Raw genomic sequence first — 14894 nt, 5'->3', positions numbered from 1 at the left:
AGAATGTGAAGAACCAGTGGCATCTACATCTGTATAACGTGAAAAACCAGTGGCATCTACATCTGCAAAACATGAAGAACCAGTGGCATCTACAGAACGTGAAGAACCAGTGGCATCTACATCTGCAGAACATGAAGAACCAGTGGTATCTACATCTACAGAACGTGAAGAACCAGTGGCTTCTACATCTACAGAACATGAAGAACCAGTGGCATCTACATCTGCAGAACATGAAGAACCAGTGGTATCTACATCTGCAGAACGTGAAGAACCAGTGGCATCTACATCTGCAGAACGTGAAGAACCAGTGACATCTACATCTACAGAACGTGAAGAACCAGTGGCATCAACATCTGCAGAACGTGAAGAACCAGTGACATCTACATCTGAAGAACGTGAAGAATCAGTGACATCTACATCTGCAGAACGTGAAGAATCAGTGGCATCTACATCTATAGAATGTGAAGAACCAGTGGAATTTACATCTGTAGAACGTGAACAACCAATGGCATCTACATCTGCAGAACATGAAGAACCAGTAGCATCTACATCTGCAGAACATGAAGAACCAGTGGCATCTACATCTACAGAACATGAAGAACCAGTGGCATCTACATCTGCAGAATGTGAAGAACCAGTGGCATCTATAGCTGCATAACATGAAGAACCAGTGGCATCCACATGTGCAGGACATGAAGAACCAGTGGCATCTACAGAACGTGAAGAACCAGTGACATCTACATCTACAGAACGTGAAGAACCAGTGGCATCAACATCTGCAGAACGTGAAGAACCAGTGACATCTACATCTGCTGAACGTGAAGAACCAGTGACATCTACATCTGCAGAACATGAAGAACCAGTGGTATCTACATCTGCAGAACGTGAAGAACCAGTGGCATCTACATCTGCAGAACGTGAAGAACCAGTGACATCTACATCTACAGAACGTGAAGAACCAGTGGCATCAACATCTGCAGAACGTGAAGAACCAGTGACATCTACATCTGCTGAACGTGAAGAACCAGTGACATCTACATCTGCAGAACATGAAGAACCAGTGGTATCTACATCTGCAGAACGTGAAGAACCAGTGGCATCTACATCTGCAGAACGTGAAGAACCAGTGACATCTACATCTACAGAACGTGAAGAACCAGTGGCATCAACATCTGCAGAACGTGAAGAACCAGTGGCTTCTACATCTACAGAACATGAAGAACCAGTGGCATCTACATCTGCAGAACATGAAGAACCAGTGGTATCTACATCTGCAGAACGTGAAGAACCAGTGGCATCTACATCTGCAGAACGTGAAGAACCAGTGACATCTACATCTACAGAACGTGAAGAACCAGTGGCATCAACATCTGCAGAACGTGAAGAACCAGTGACATCTACATCTGCTGAACGTGAAGAACCAGTGGCATCTACATCTGCAGAACATGATGAACCAGTGACATCTACATCTGCTGAACGTGAAGAACCAGTGGCATCTACATCTGTAGAACGGGAAGAACCAGTGGCATCTACATCTACAGAACGTGAAGAACCAGTGGCATCTACATCTGCAGAACGTGAAAAACCAGTGGCATCTACATCTGCAAAACGTGAAGAACTAGTGACATCTACATCTGCAGAACGTGAAAAACCAGTGGCATCTACATCTGCAGAACGTGAAGAACCAGTGGCATCTACATCTACAGAACGTGAAGAACCAGTGGCATCAACATCTGCAGAACGTGAAGAACCAGTGACATCTACATCTGCTGAACGTGAAGAACCAGTGACATCTACATCTGCAGAACATGAAGAACCAGTGGTATCTACATCTGCAGAACGTGAAGAACCAGTGGCATCTACATCTGCAGAACGTGAAGAACCAGTGACATCTACATCTACAGAACGTGAAGAACCAGTGGCATCAACATCTGCAGAACGTGAAGAACCAGTGGCTTCTACATCTACAGAACATGAAGAACCAGTGGCATCTACATCTGCAGAACATGAAGAACCAGTGGTATCTACATCTGCAGAACGTGAAGAACCAGTGGCATCTACATCTGCAGAACGTGAAGAACCAGTGACATCTACATCTACAGAACGTGAAGAACCAGTGGCATCAACATCTGCAGAACGTGAAGAACCAGTGACATCTACATCTGCTGAACGTGAAGAACCAGTGGCATCTACATCTGCAGAACATGATGAACCAGTGACATCTACATCTGCTGAACGTGAAGAACCAGTGGCATCTACATCTGTAGAACGGGAAGAACCAGTGGCATCTACATCTACAGAACGTGAAGAACCAGTGGCATCTACATCTGCAGAACGTGAAAAACCAGTGGCATCTACATCTGCAAAACGTGAAGAACCAGTGACATCTACATCTGCAGAACGTGAAAAACCAGTGGCATCTACATCTGCAGAACGTGAAGAACCAGTGGCATCTACATCTACAGAACGTGAAGAACCAGTGGCATCTACATCTGCAGAACATGATGAACCAGTGGCATCTACATCTGCAGAACGTGAAGAACCAGTGGCATCTACATCTGCAGAACATGATGAACCAGTGACATCTACATCTGCAGAACATGATGAACCAGTGGCATCTACATATACAGAACGTGAAGAACCAGTGGCATCTACATCTGCAGAACATGATGAACCAGTCACATCTACATCTGCAGAACGTGAAGAACCAGTGACATCTACATCTGCAGAACGTGAAGAACCAGTGACATCTACATCTGCAGAACATGATGAACCAGTGACATCTACATCTGCAGAACGTGAAGAACCAGTGGCATCTACATCTACAGAACGTGAAGAACCAGTGGCATCTACATCTGCAGAACGTGATGAACCAGTGGCATCTACATCTGCAGAATATGAAGAACCAGTGGCATCTACATCTGCAGAACGTGAAGAACCAGTGGCATCTACATCTGCAGAACATGAAGAACCAGTGGCATCTACATCTGCAGAACGTGAAAAACCAGTGGCATCTACATCTGCAGAACGTGAAGAACCAGTGACATCTACATCTACAGAACGTGAAGAACCATTGTCATCTACATCTACAGAACGTGAAGAACCAGTGGCATCTACATCTGCAGAACGTGAAAAACCAATGGCATCTACATCTGCAAAACGTGAAGAACCAGTGACATCTACATCTGCAGAACGTGAAAAACCAGTGGCATCTACATCTGCAGAACGTGAAGAACCAGTGGCATCTACATCTACAGAACGTGAAGAACCAGTGGCATCTACATCTGCAGAACATGATGAACCAGTGGCATCTACATCTGCAGAACGTGAAGAACCAGTGGTATCTACATCTGCAGAACGTGAAGAACCAGTGGCATCTACATCTGCATAACGTGAAGAACCAGTGGCATCTACATCTACAGGAGATTATATAACGTGTAAAGCCACTCCCCGTGTTTAGTGTACACGCCGTACGACATGTTTGTAATTGACGGGAGTAAAGTTGGACGTACGAACAAATGGAGGCAGCAGAGGGCAGTGCTGTAAGTACACTGCTGCTGCTGATGTGATGGTGAAAATGACGCAGCTGAGAGGGTGTTTGGCCTACTCTGCCATGTTGGCCAGTAGACTTTCCCCCACTACCACGTGCAACCTGCCCAATCGACGACTTTGCTGATACGGATCGTACTGAACGCTCCGTCTTCATGTGGGTCGAACGGAGGAGATTGGTAGACGTGGATCGTACTGAACGCTCCGTCTCCGCGTGTGCCGTACCAGGCTTGCGCTCCCCGGTCTGCTTGCTCTTCACGAAGCAGTTGATGTCTTCCTGGACGTCGCTCTTCTCCAGCGACAGCCGCACTTCTTCGTACGCCTACAACCACAACAACAACAACAATCACCACAACCACCCAAACAACAACCAGCTCAACTACAACAACCACAACAACCATGACCACAACAAAAACAACCACCATGATCACAACAACCACCAAAACCACACCAACAACCACCACAACCAAAACCCACCACCACAACAACCACCATGACCATAGCAACAACATCACAACCACAACAACCACAACTACCACAACAACCGTAACAACCACCATGACCACAACAACCACAACAAACACCACAACCACGATGACCACAACAACAACCACCATGACCTCAACAACCGTATCCACAATAACCACAACAAACACATCACTTGCATAAACAACAACAACCACCCCAATACGAAGACAACCACAGTCACAGCTACATCAACCACGACCATGGGTGAGCGTGGGTGAGCGTGGTGATGGAGGTGAGAGTGGTGAGGGAGGGTGAGCGTGGTGAGGGAGGGTGAGCGTGGTGAGGGAGGGTGAGCGTGGTGAGGGTGGGTGAGCGTGGTGAGGGTGGGTGAGCGTGGTGAGGGTGGGTGAGCGTGGTGATGGAGGGTGAGCGTGGTGAGGGAGGGTGAGGGTGGTGAGGGAGGGTGAACGTGGTGAGGGAGGGTGAGCGTGGTGAGGGTGGGTGAGCGTGGTGAGGGAGGGTGAGCGTGGTGAGGGAGGGTGAGCGTGGTGAGCGAGGGTGAGGGGGGGCGAGAGTGGAGAGGGTGGGTGAGCGTGGTGAGGGTGGGTGAGCGTGGTGAGGGTGGTGAGCGTGGTGAGGGTGGTGAGCGTGGTGAGGGTGGGTGAGCGAGGGTGGGCGTGGTAAGGGAGGGTGAGCGTGGTGAGGGTGGGTGAGCGTGGTGAGGGAGGGTGAGCGTGGTGAGGGAGGGTGAGCGTGGTGAGGGAGGGTGAGCGTGGTGAGGGTGGGTGAGCGTGGTGAGGGAGGGTGAGCGTGGTGATGGAGGGTGAGCGTGGTGAGGGTGGGTGAGCGTGGTGAGGGAGGGTGAGCGTGGTGAGGGAGGGTGAGCGTGGTGATGGTGGGTGAGCGTGGTGAGGCAGGGTGAGCGTGTTGAGGGTGGGTGAGCGTGGTGAGGGAGGGTGAGCGTGGTGAGGGTGGGTGAGCGTGGTGAGCGAGGGTGAGGGTGGGTGAGCGTGGTGAGGGTGGGTGAGCGTGGTGAGGGTGGGTGAGCGTGGTGAGGGTGGGTGAGCGTGGTGAGCGTGGTGAGGGTGGGTGAGCGTGGTGAGGGTGGGTGAGCGTGGTGAGGGTGGGTGACCGTGGTGAGCGTGGTGAGGGTGGGTGAGCGAGGGTGAGCGTGGTGAGGGTGGGTGAGCGTGGTGAGGGAGGGTGAGCGTGGTGAGGGAGGGTGAGCGTGGTGAGGGTGGGTGAGCGTGGTGAGGGAGGGTGAGCGTGGTGATGGAGGGTGAGTGTGGTGAGGGATGGTGAGCGTGGTGAGGGATGGTGAGCGTGGTGAGGGAGGGTGAGCGTGGTGAGGGTGGGTGAGCGTGGTGAGGCAGGGTGAGCGTGGTGATGGTGGGTGAGCGTGGTGAGGGTGGGTGAGGGGGGTGAGGGGGGGGGAGCGTGGTGAGGGTGGGTGAGCGTGGTGAGGGTGGGTGAGGGTGGTGAGGGTGGTGAGGGTGGGTGAGCGTGGTGAGGGTGGGTGAGGGTGGGTGAGGGTGGTGAGCGTGGTGAGGGTGGGTGAGCGTGGTGAGGGAGGGTGAGGGAGGGTGAGCGTGGTGAGGGAGGGTGAGCGTGGTGAGGGTGGGTGAGCGTGGTGAGGGAGGGTGAGCGTGGTGAGGGAGGGTGAGGGTGGTGAGGGAGGGTGAGGGTGGGTGAGCGTGGTGAGGGAGGGTGAGCGTGGTGAGGGTGGGTGAGCGTGGTGAGGGTGGCTGAGCGTGGTGAGGGTGGGTGAGCGTGGTGATGGAGGGTGAGCGTGGTGAGGGAGGGTGAGGGTGGTGAGGGAGGGTGAACGTGGTGAGGGAGGGTGAGCGTGGTGAGGGTGGGTGAGCGTGGTGAGGGAGGGTGAGCGTGGTGAGGGTGGGTGAGCGTGGTGAGCGAGGGTGAGGGTGGGTGAGCGTGGTGAGGGTGGGTGAGCGTGGTGAGGGTGGGTGAGCGTGGTGAGGGTGGGTGAGCGTGGTGAGCGTGGTGAGGGTGGGTGAGCGTGGTGAGCGTGGGGAGGGTGGGTGAGCGAGGGTGGGCGTGGTGAGGGAGGGTGAGTGTGGTGAGGGTGGGTGAGCGTGGTGAGGGTGGGTGAGCGTGGTGAGGGAGGGTGAGCGTGGTGAGGGTGGGTGAGCGTGGTGAGGGAGGGTGAGCGTGGTGAGGGATGGTGAGCGTGGTGAGGGAGGGTGAGCGTGGTGAGAGAGGGTGAGCGTGGTGAGGGTGGGTGAGCGTGGTGAGGCAGGGTGAGCGTGGTGATGGTGGGTGAGCGTGGTGAGGGTGGGTGAGGGTGGTGAGGCAGGGTGAGCGTGGTGAGGGTGGGTGAGCGTGGTGAGGGTGGGTGAGGGTGGTGAGGGAGGGTGAGCGTGGTGAGGGTGGGTAAGGGTGGGTGAGGGTGGTGAGCGTGGTGAGGGTGGGTGAACGTGGTGAGGGTGGGTGAGCGTGGTGAGGGAAGGTGATGGAGGGTGAGCGTGGTGAGGGAGGGTGAGGGTGGTGAGGGAGGGTGAGGGTGGGTGAGCGTGGTGAGGGTGGGTGAGCGTGGTGAGGGTGGGTGAGCGTGGTGAGCGTGGTGAGGGTGGGTGAGCGTGGTGAGCGTGGTGAAGGTGGGTGAGCGAGGGTGGGCGTGGTGAGGGAGGGTGAGTGTGGTGAGGGTGGGTGAGCGTGGTGAGGGTGGGTGAGCGTGGTGAGGGTGGGTGAGACACACGTGGTGAGGGTGAGTGAGCGTGGTGAGCGTGGTGAGGGTGGGTGAGCGTGGTGAGCGTGGTGAGGGAGGGTGAGCGTGGTGAGGGAGGGTGAGCGTGGTGAGGGTGGGTGAGCGTGGTGAGGGAGGGTGAGCGTGGTGAGGGAGGGTGAGGGTGGTGAGGGAGGGTGAGCGTGGTGAGGGAGGGTAAGCGTGGTGAGGGTGGGTGAGCGTGGTGAGGGTGGGTGAGGGTGGTGAGGGTGGTGAGGGTGGGTGAGCGTGGTGAGGGTGGGTGAGGGTGGGTGAGGGTGGTGAGCGTGGTGAGGGTGGGTGAACGTGGTGAGGGAGGGTGAGCGTGGTGAGGGTGGGTGGGGGAGGGTGAGGGAGTGTGAGGGTGGGTGAGGGTGGTGAGGGTGGGTGAGGGTGGTGAGGGAGGGTGAGCGTGGTGAGGGAGGGTGAGCGTGGTGAGGGTGGGTGAGGGTGGTGAGGGTGGGTGAGCGTGGTGAGGGTGGGTGAGCGTGGTGAGGGAGGGTGAGCGTGGTGAGGGTGGGTGAGCGTGGTGAGGGTGGGTGAGCGTGGTGAGGGAGGGTGAGCGTGGTGAGCGAGGGTGAGGGTGGGTGAGCGTGGTGAGGGTGGGTGAGCGTGGTGAGGGAGGGTGAGGGTGGTGAGGGAGGGTGAGCGTGGTGAGCGAGGGTGAGGGTGGTGAGGGAGGGTGAGCGTGGTGATGGTGGGTGAGCGTGGTGAGGGTGGGTGAGCGTGGTGAGGGAGGGTGAGCGTGGTGAGGGTGGGTGAGGGTGAGTGAGCGTGGTGAGGGAGGGTGAGCGTGGTGAGCGAGGGTGAGCGTGGTGAGGGTGGGTGAGGGTGGTGAGGGAGGGTGGGCGTGGTGAGGGTGGGTGAGCGTGGTGAGGGAGGGTGAGCGTGGTGAGGGAGGGTGAGCGTGGTGAGGCAGGGTGAGCGTGGTGATGGTGGGTGAGCATGGTGAGGGAGGGTGAGCGTGGTGAGGCAGGGTGAGCGTGGTGATGGTGGGTGAGCGTGGTGAGGGAGGGTGAGCGTGGTGAGGGAGGGTGAGCGTGGTGAGGGTGGGTGAACGTGGTGAGGGAGGGTGAGCGTGGTGAGGGTGGGTGAGCGTGGTGAGGGAGGGTGAGCGTGGTGAGCGAGGGTGGGTGAGCGTGGTGAGGGTGGGTGAGCGTGGTGAGCGTGGTGAGGGTGGGTGAGCGTGGTGAGGGTGGGTGAGCGTGGTGAGGGTGGGCGAGCGTGGTGAGGTTGGGTGAGCGTGGTGAGGGTGGGTGAGCGTGGTGAGCGAGGGTGAGCGTGGTGAGGGTGGGTGAGCGTGGTGAGGATGGTGAGCGTGGTGAGGGTGGTGAGCGTGGTGAGGGAGGGTGAGCGTGGTGAGGGTGGTGATGGTGGGTGAGCGTGGTGAGGGAGGGTGAGCGTGGTGAGGGTGGGTGAGCGTGGTGAGGGTGGGTGAGCGTGGTGAGGGAGGGTGAGCGTGGTGAGGCAGGGTGAGCGTGGTGATGGTGGGTGAGCGTGGTGAGGGTGGGTGAGCGTGGTGAGGCAGGGTGAGCGTGGTGAGGGTGGGTGAGCGTGGTGAGCATGGTGAGGGTGGGTGAGGGTGGGTGAGGCAGGGTGAGCGTGGTGAGGGAGGGTGAGCGTGGTGAGGGAGGGTGAGCGTCGTGAGGGAGGGTGAGCGTGGTGAGGCAGGGTGAGCGTGGTGATGGTGGGTGAGCGTGGTGAGGGTGGGTGAGCGTGGTGAGGCAGGGTGAGCGTGGTGATGGTGGGTGAGCGTGGTGAGGGAGGGTGAGCGTGGTGAGGCAGGGTGAGCGTGGTGATGGTGGTTGAGCGTGGTGAGTGAGGGTGAGTGTGGTGATCGTGGGTGAGCGTGGTGATGGTGGGTGAGCGTGGTGAGGGAGGGTGAGCGTGGTGAGGGTGGGTGGGCGTGGTGAGGGTGGGTGAGCGTGGTGAGGGTGGGTGGGGGAGGGTGAGGGAGGGTGAGGGTGGGTGAGGGTGGTGAGGGTGGGTGAGGGTGGTGAGGGAGGGTGAGCGTGGTGAGGGAGGGTGAGCGTGGTGAGGGTGGGTGAGGGTGGTGAGGGTGGGTGAGCGTGGTGAGGGTGGGTGAGCGTGGTGAGGGAGGGTGAGCGTGGTGAGGGTGGGTGAGCGTGGTGAGGGTGGGTGAGCGTGGTGAGGGAGGGTGAGCGTGGTGAGCGAGGGTGAGGGTGGGTGAGCGTGGTGAGGGTGGGTGAGCGTGGTGAGGGAGGGTGAGGGTGGTGAGGGAGGGTGAGCGTGGTGAGCGAGGGTGAGGGTGGTGAGGGAGGGTGAGCGTGGTGATGGTGGGTGAGCGTGGTGAGGGTGGGTGAGCGTGGTGAGGGAGGGTGAGCGTGGTGAGGGTGGGTGAGGGTGAGTGAGCGTGGTGAGGGAGGGTGAGCGTGGTGAGCGAGGGTGAGCGTGGTGAGGGTGGGTGAGGGTGGTGAGGGAGGGTGGGCGTGGTGAGGGTGGGTGAGCGTGGTGAGGGAGGGTGAGCGTGGTGAGGCAGGGTGAGCGTGGTGATGGTGGGTGAGCGTGGTGAGGGAGGGTGAGCGTGGTGAGGCAGGGTGAGCGTGGTGATGGTGGGTGAGCGTGGTGAGGGAGGGTGAGCGTGGTGAGGGAGGGTGAGCGTGGTGAGGGTGGGTGAGCGTGGTGAGGGAGGGTGAGCGTGGTGAGGGTGGGTGAGCGTGGTGAGCGAGGGTGAGGGTGGGTGAGCGTGGTGAGGGTGGGTGTGCGTGGTGAGCGTGGTGAGGGTGGGTGAGCGTGGTGAGGGTGGGTGAGCGTGGTGAGGGTGGGCGAGCGTGGTGAGGTTGGGTGAGCGTGGTGAGGGTGGGTGAGCGTGGTGAGCGAGGGTGAGCGTGGTGAGGGTGGGTGAGCGTGGTGAGGGTGGTGAGCGTGGTGAGGGTGGTGAGCGTGGTGAGGGAGGGTGAGCGTGGTGAGGGTGGTGAGGGTGGGTGAGCGTGGTGAGGGAGGGTGAGCGTGGTGAGGGTGGGTGAGCGTGGTGAGGGTGGGTGAGCGTGGTGACGGAGGGTGAGCGTGGTGAGGCAGGGTGAGCGTGGTGATGGAGGGTGAGCGTGGTGAGGGTGGGTGAGCGTGGTGAGGCAGGGTGAGCGTGGTGAGGGTGGGTGAGCGTGGTGAGCATGGTGAGGGTGGGTGAGGGTGGGTGAGGCAGGGTGAGCGTGGTGAGGGAGGGTGAGCGTGGTGAGGGAGGGTGAGCGTCGTGAGGGAGGGTGAGCGTGGTGAGGCAGGGTGAGCGTGGTGATGGTGGGTGAGCGTGGTGAGGGTGGGTGAGCGTGGTGAGGCAGGGTGAGCGTGGTGATGGTGGGTGAGCGTGGTGAGGGAGGGTGAGCGTGGTGAGGCAGGGTGAGCGTGGTGATGGTGGGTGAGCGTGGTGAGTGAGGGTGAGTGTGGTGAGGGAGGGTGAGCGTGGTGAGGGTGGGTGAGCGTGGTGAGGGAGGGTGAGCGTGGTGAGGGTGGGTGAGCGTGGTGAGGGTGGGTGAGCGTGGTGAGCGAGGGTGAGGGTGGGTGAGCGTGGTGAGGGTGGGTGAGCGTGGTGAGGGTGGGTGAGCGTGGTGAGCGTGGTGAGGGTGGGTGAGCATGGTGAGGGTGGGTGAGCGTGGTGAGGGTGGGCGAGCGTGGTGAGGTTGGGTGAGCGTGGTGAGGGTGGGTGAGCGTGGTGAGCGAGGGTGAGCGTGGTGAGGGTGGGTGAGCGTGGTGAGGGTGGGTGAGCGTGGTGAGCGAGGGTGAGCGTGGTGAGGGTGGGTGAGCGTGGTGAAGGTGGGTGAGCGTGGTGAGGGTGGGTGAGCGTGGTGAGCGTGGTGAGGGAGGGTGAGCGTGGTGAGCGTGGTGAGCGTGGTGAGAGTGGGTGAGCATGGTGAGGGTGGGTGAGCGTGGTGAGGGTGGGCGAGCGTGGTGAGGTTGGGTGAGCGTGGTGAGGGTGGGTGAGCGTGGTGAGCGAGGGTGAGCGTGGTGAGGGTGGGTGAGCGTGGTGAGGGTGGGTGAGCGTGGTGAGCGAGGGTGAGCGTGGTGAGGGTGGGTGAGCGTGGTGAGGGTGGGTGAGCGTGGTGAGGGTGGGTGAGCGGGGTGAGCGTGGTGAGGGAGGGTGAGCGTGGTGAGCGTGGTGAGCGTGGTGAGAGTGGTGAGCGTGGTGAGGGAGGGTGAGCGTGGTGAGGGTGGTGAGGGTGGGTGATGGTGGTGAGCGTGGTGAGCGTGGTGAGAGTGGTGAGCGTGGTGAGGGAGGGTGAGCGTGGTGAGGGTGGTGGAGGTGGGTGAGCGTGGTGAGGGAGGGTGAGCGTGGTGAGGGTGGGTGAGCGTGGTCGGGGAGGGTGAGCGTGGTGAGGGAGGGTGAGCGTGGTGAGGGTGGGTGAGCGTGGTCGGGGAGGGTGAGCGTGGTGAGGGAGGGTGAGCGTGGTGAGCGTGGTGAGCATGGTGAGGGTGGGTGAGCGTGGTGAGGGTGGGTGAGCGTGGTGGGGGTGGGTGAGCGTGGTGATGGTGGGTGAGCGTGGAGAGGGTGGGTGAGCGTGGTGAGGGAGGGTGAGCGTGGTGAGCGTGGTGAGCATGGTGAGGGTGGGTGAGCGTGGTGAGGGTGGGTGAGCGTGGTGAGGGTGGGTGAGCGTGGTGAGGGTGGGTGAGCGTGGTGATGGTGGGTGAGCGTGGAGAGGGTGGGTGAGCGTGGGCCCCACCTGGTCGTCCTTGACGCACTGCTGAGACAGCTGGTTGCTGTGCACCCACATGGCGTTGCGTGCGAAGTTCAGGCGCTCCCACTCCAGCTGCTCGTACAGCTGCCGCGCGCGTCGGGACGCGTCGTCAGCACGGCCACCGCACCCACCCCGCGCAAAACGTCGGCCCGACGTTGGGCCGACGGTTCAAACCGCATGCCAACGTTGGGCCGACGTCGAGACGACGTTGGGCCGACGAAGGGGCGACGTTCGTGGGGATAGAGCGTTTCCCCCTCGCACGCACTCATGAGCCTTCTCCCGGCGCTCCGGTTTCCTCCCGCACGTGTAAACAACTCACTCATTGGGCCGACAACGCCCTCGATATATCGAGGACGTCCAACAAAGAATAGTGGGCGGCGAATCGTCGCGCGGCCCTTTCAGACGCGCTGCTTCTGCGGCCGTCTGGAACGCTCTTCCCTGCCGGTATTAGGTTGACAAACTCATTGATTTCGCATTTAATCTGTTTGTTTGATGTCCCCCCCCCCCATTCCACCGCGCCTCCGATTATCGCGGTTCACTACGCACGGCGGAGCGACAAAAGTTCTACGCACGCACAGGACGGCAGGAGCTCGGGCAACCGTGTGTCGGCGCTGTGCTCATCGGCGCTGCGGGTTGACACCCTCGTGGCGGACGCAACGACAGCTCCCGCAGCTTGGCCTAAGGGGACCCACCCGGGGCAGTTCTAATGTAAACGTGCAGCCCCTGTTATGTCAATCCACTGCTGGATGATCATGGTGATGATGATCTCTCCCCCACGCCGCGGGAGGGGGGGAGGGAGCGGGAGGCGGTATTTGACCATACTTCACCACGCCGGTCAGTGCGGAGTGGGATTTGACTAAACTGTTTTATTTATTTGACCAGGTATGCGACCCCACTGAGCTGTGTAGCTCTTTGTCAGAAGCTGCCTGGCTATCACGAAGGATATCTCAACGCAGTGGGCCTCATCATCATTACCACCATCACCACCATCACGTGGACATTGATTGTGAATATGGAGGGAAAACCGGAGGAGACTGGGAACAAATCCACGCGACCGCGAGGAGAGAGCAGGCGTCAGGGTCGGGATGGAACTCACGACCTCCTGTGTACCAAGCGAGGTAGTTAACATCTCCTAGCCACCGTGATGATGATGATATATATAGAGAGAGAGACACCCAAACTCTAAATATACAGCAGCAGGCGTCAGGGTCGGGATGGAATCCACGACCTCCTGTGCACCAGACGAGGTAGTTAACATCTCCTAGCCACCGTGATGATGAGAGAGAGAGACACGCAAACTCCAAATATACAGCAGGCGTCATCAGGGTTGGGATGGATCCCACGACCTCCTGTATACCAGGCGAGGTAGTTAACATCTCCTCGCCACCGCGTCTCCCAGCGGTGAGCACGAACATTCAGCGCACCCGCTCGAGGCCGGCGGAGCGAGCCCCAGGAGGGCGACATAGAAGTGCGGTACAACGATGACAGTGGGCGATGGGGGGGGGGGGGGGACATGGGGCTGACCACGGTGGCTCGCTCGTGGACCATCTCCCACTCGACCCGCGTCCTCTCAATGAGCTCCACGTTCTGCTTGTAGGCCACGTCTGTGGGGGGGGGGGGCACAGGGGGGGGGCACAGGGGGGGGGGCACAGGGGGGGGGGGCACAGGGGGGGGGGCACAGGGGGGGGGCACGGGGGGGCACGGGGGGGGTCAAGGGGGGGCACGGGGGGGCACGGGGGGCACGGGGGGGGGGCACGGGGGATAGAGGAGTGAATCTCAAAAGTCAGAATCAGAATCGGAATTTTTCCGGCAGGAGGACTCCGATGAGCTTTCAAGCTCTTTCTTCCCACAGACGTCCAGTGGTAGAAGGTCACGACAACAAACACAACAACAAACACAACACAACAACAAACACAACAACAAACACAACACAACAACAAACACGACAACAAACACGACAACAAACACGACAACAAACCACAACAACAAACACGTCACTAAGCCATCCCTATCCCACCAGAATGCAGAGCCCACGGAGGCAGTTGTGATGCTGCCGCCACGAAGCCGCTCGGCGGGCGTCCCATCTACGACCTCGCCACCACCAAGCGACGGAGCCAACCCGCTTCCCCCTCACCGCCCCCCACATAAACACACCCGCACGCATTTCCCCCCCCCATAGAGCTCCGAGGGGAGGTCACCCGGCTGACCGGTTTTCACCCGAGAAGCCCTTACCGGAATAATCTTCACGGTTTCCTGCGGCCAGGGAATTGGATGACCTCCCCCGATGCTAATTCGCACCGCGGCGCTGTGACCGGCATTAAGATTGCATGGTCGCGGCGAGGGGCCACTCGGCCACCGCGGTTGAAACGCACTCCCACACACACACGTATTGACGAGGCAGGCAGAGGAGGAGCGAGATGGCTAATTGGCATGACAAAGGCGCCGTGCACCGGCGCGGTCAAGCCGACCACCCATTATTATGGAGGGGCATGAGAATGGGACTAATTTGAATACGCGCCACGCATAAAGATTATTATGGAGGAGCATGAGAATGGGACTAATTTAGAATGCGCGCCGTGCATAAGGGCCGCAAGAGCGAAGAGGGCTGGGGAGGCGGGACCCTGGGATGGGGAGATAGCATAAAAAGCGGATGTAGCGAGGTAGAGGCTCTCTTGCTCCGGAGTCAGGCCACGAGACGCTCTCCAGCCCAGCGACTCGGACGTCCGTGCGACGCATCGAGGTACGCAGTGAGGACGGGATCAGCGAACGCCATGAGCACCTAATCGTGAGTAAGTGGAAAGGGGGTATTGGGAAAGAGACTAGAGAGTTCAGAGCCACCTAGAACATATCCCTCCGATAGATCGGGTACAGACCCAGGGACGATAACGTAGGCCTGCCACGCCGATCGATACTGACCCAACAGTAAAGCGCAGTCGCCGAGAATGAACCATTAATAACCCAGCGCAGCCTCGAGTGGTCTTACGAGTGAGTGAAAGCGCGTGGTGCTGTGTGCAGGTGTGTGCGCTCGTAGCATGGGGGGAAGTCGGTGCGTCAGCAGGTACCCACTCCGTCTATCGCCGCAGGGACTCACGCGGTGTGAGGACAGCGTCGTTCGCCCTCCGAACCCTGACCCCGTTTAGAGCATGTGCTTGGCGGAGAGACAACGCAGCGTTTACAGGTGAACGAAAGCGGACGACGAGCTATGCCTCTCACACAAGCTCGCGGAGGGGCGGACCAGGGAAGGGAGCCGTCGGGTGATGAGCCCAGCGACGGCAGCAGCTGGTCGCAGACCAGCGAGGGGTCGGCAAACGATGGAACCCCTGCCGTCGGCGAGCAGCAAGGAGGGACCGCGGGGGCCAGCGGCCCCAACAACATGGTGTCAGAAGTCGTACGAACCCTCACATCTTCACGGGAAGGTGGCGTGCTACTCCACGCAAAGGTAAGGCATGTGTTCACCGGCCAGGGGA

At 59.6% G+C, this 14894-nt stretch overlaps 2 protein-coding genes across 2 annotated transcripts in view; one reads left to right on the top strand and one right to left on the bottom strand.

The window, feature by feature from the left end:
• LOC133355039 (proline-serine-threonine phosphatase-interacting protein 1-like) overlaps positions 1 to 14200 on the bottom strand; it is a 31263-nt gene extending 17063 nt beyond the window's left edge. The window contains exons 1-4 of the mRNA XM_061572297.1: positions 14149 to 14200; positions 12952 to 13031; positions 11413 to 11511; positions 3775 to 3871 (exon numbers count right to left, since the gene is read on the bottom strand). Coding sequence (XP_061428281.1) covers positions 3775 to 3871; positions 11413 to 11511; positions 12952 to 13031; positions 14149 to 14200 — 328 coding nt within the window. The remainder of the gene's footprint in view (positions 1 to 3774; positions 3872 to 11412; positions 11512 to 12951; positions 13032 to 14148) is intronic.
• A 429-nt stretch (positions 14201 to 14629) lies between these two features.
• Positions 14630 to 14894, top strand: part of LOC133355038 (45 kDa calcium-binding protein-like) — a 27905-nt gene continuing 27640 nt past the window's right edge. The window contains exon 1 of the mRNA XM_061572295.1: positions 14630 to 14866. Coding sequence (XP_061428279.1) covers positions 14630 to 14866 — 237 coding nt within the window. The remainder of the gene's footprint in view (positions 14867 to 14894) is intronic.

This window comes from Lethenteron reissneri, chromosome 50, assembly GCF_015708825.2.
Source record: "Lethenteron reissneri isolate LAM-NWPU_2019-01 chromosome 50, ASM1570882v1, whole genome shotgun sequence".
NCBI classification, from domain to species: Eukaryota; Metazoa; Chordata; class Hyperoartia; order Petromyzontiformes; family Petromyzontidae; genus Lethenteron; species Lethenteron reissneri.
Note: the sequence above shows the minus strand (reverse complement) of the source record. Positions and strands in the feature narration are given on the sequence as shown.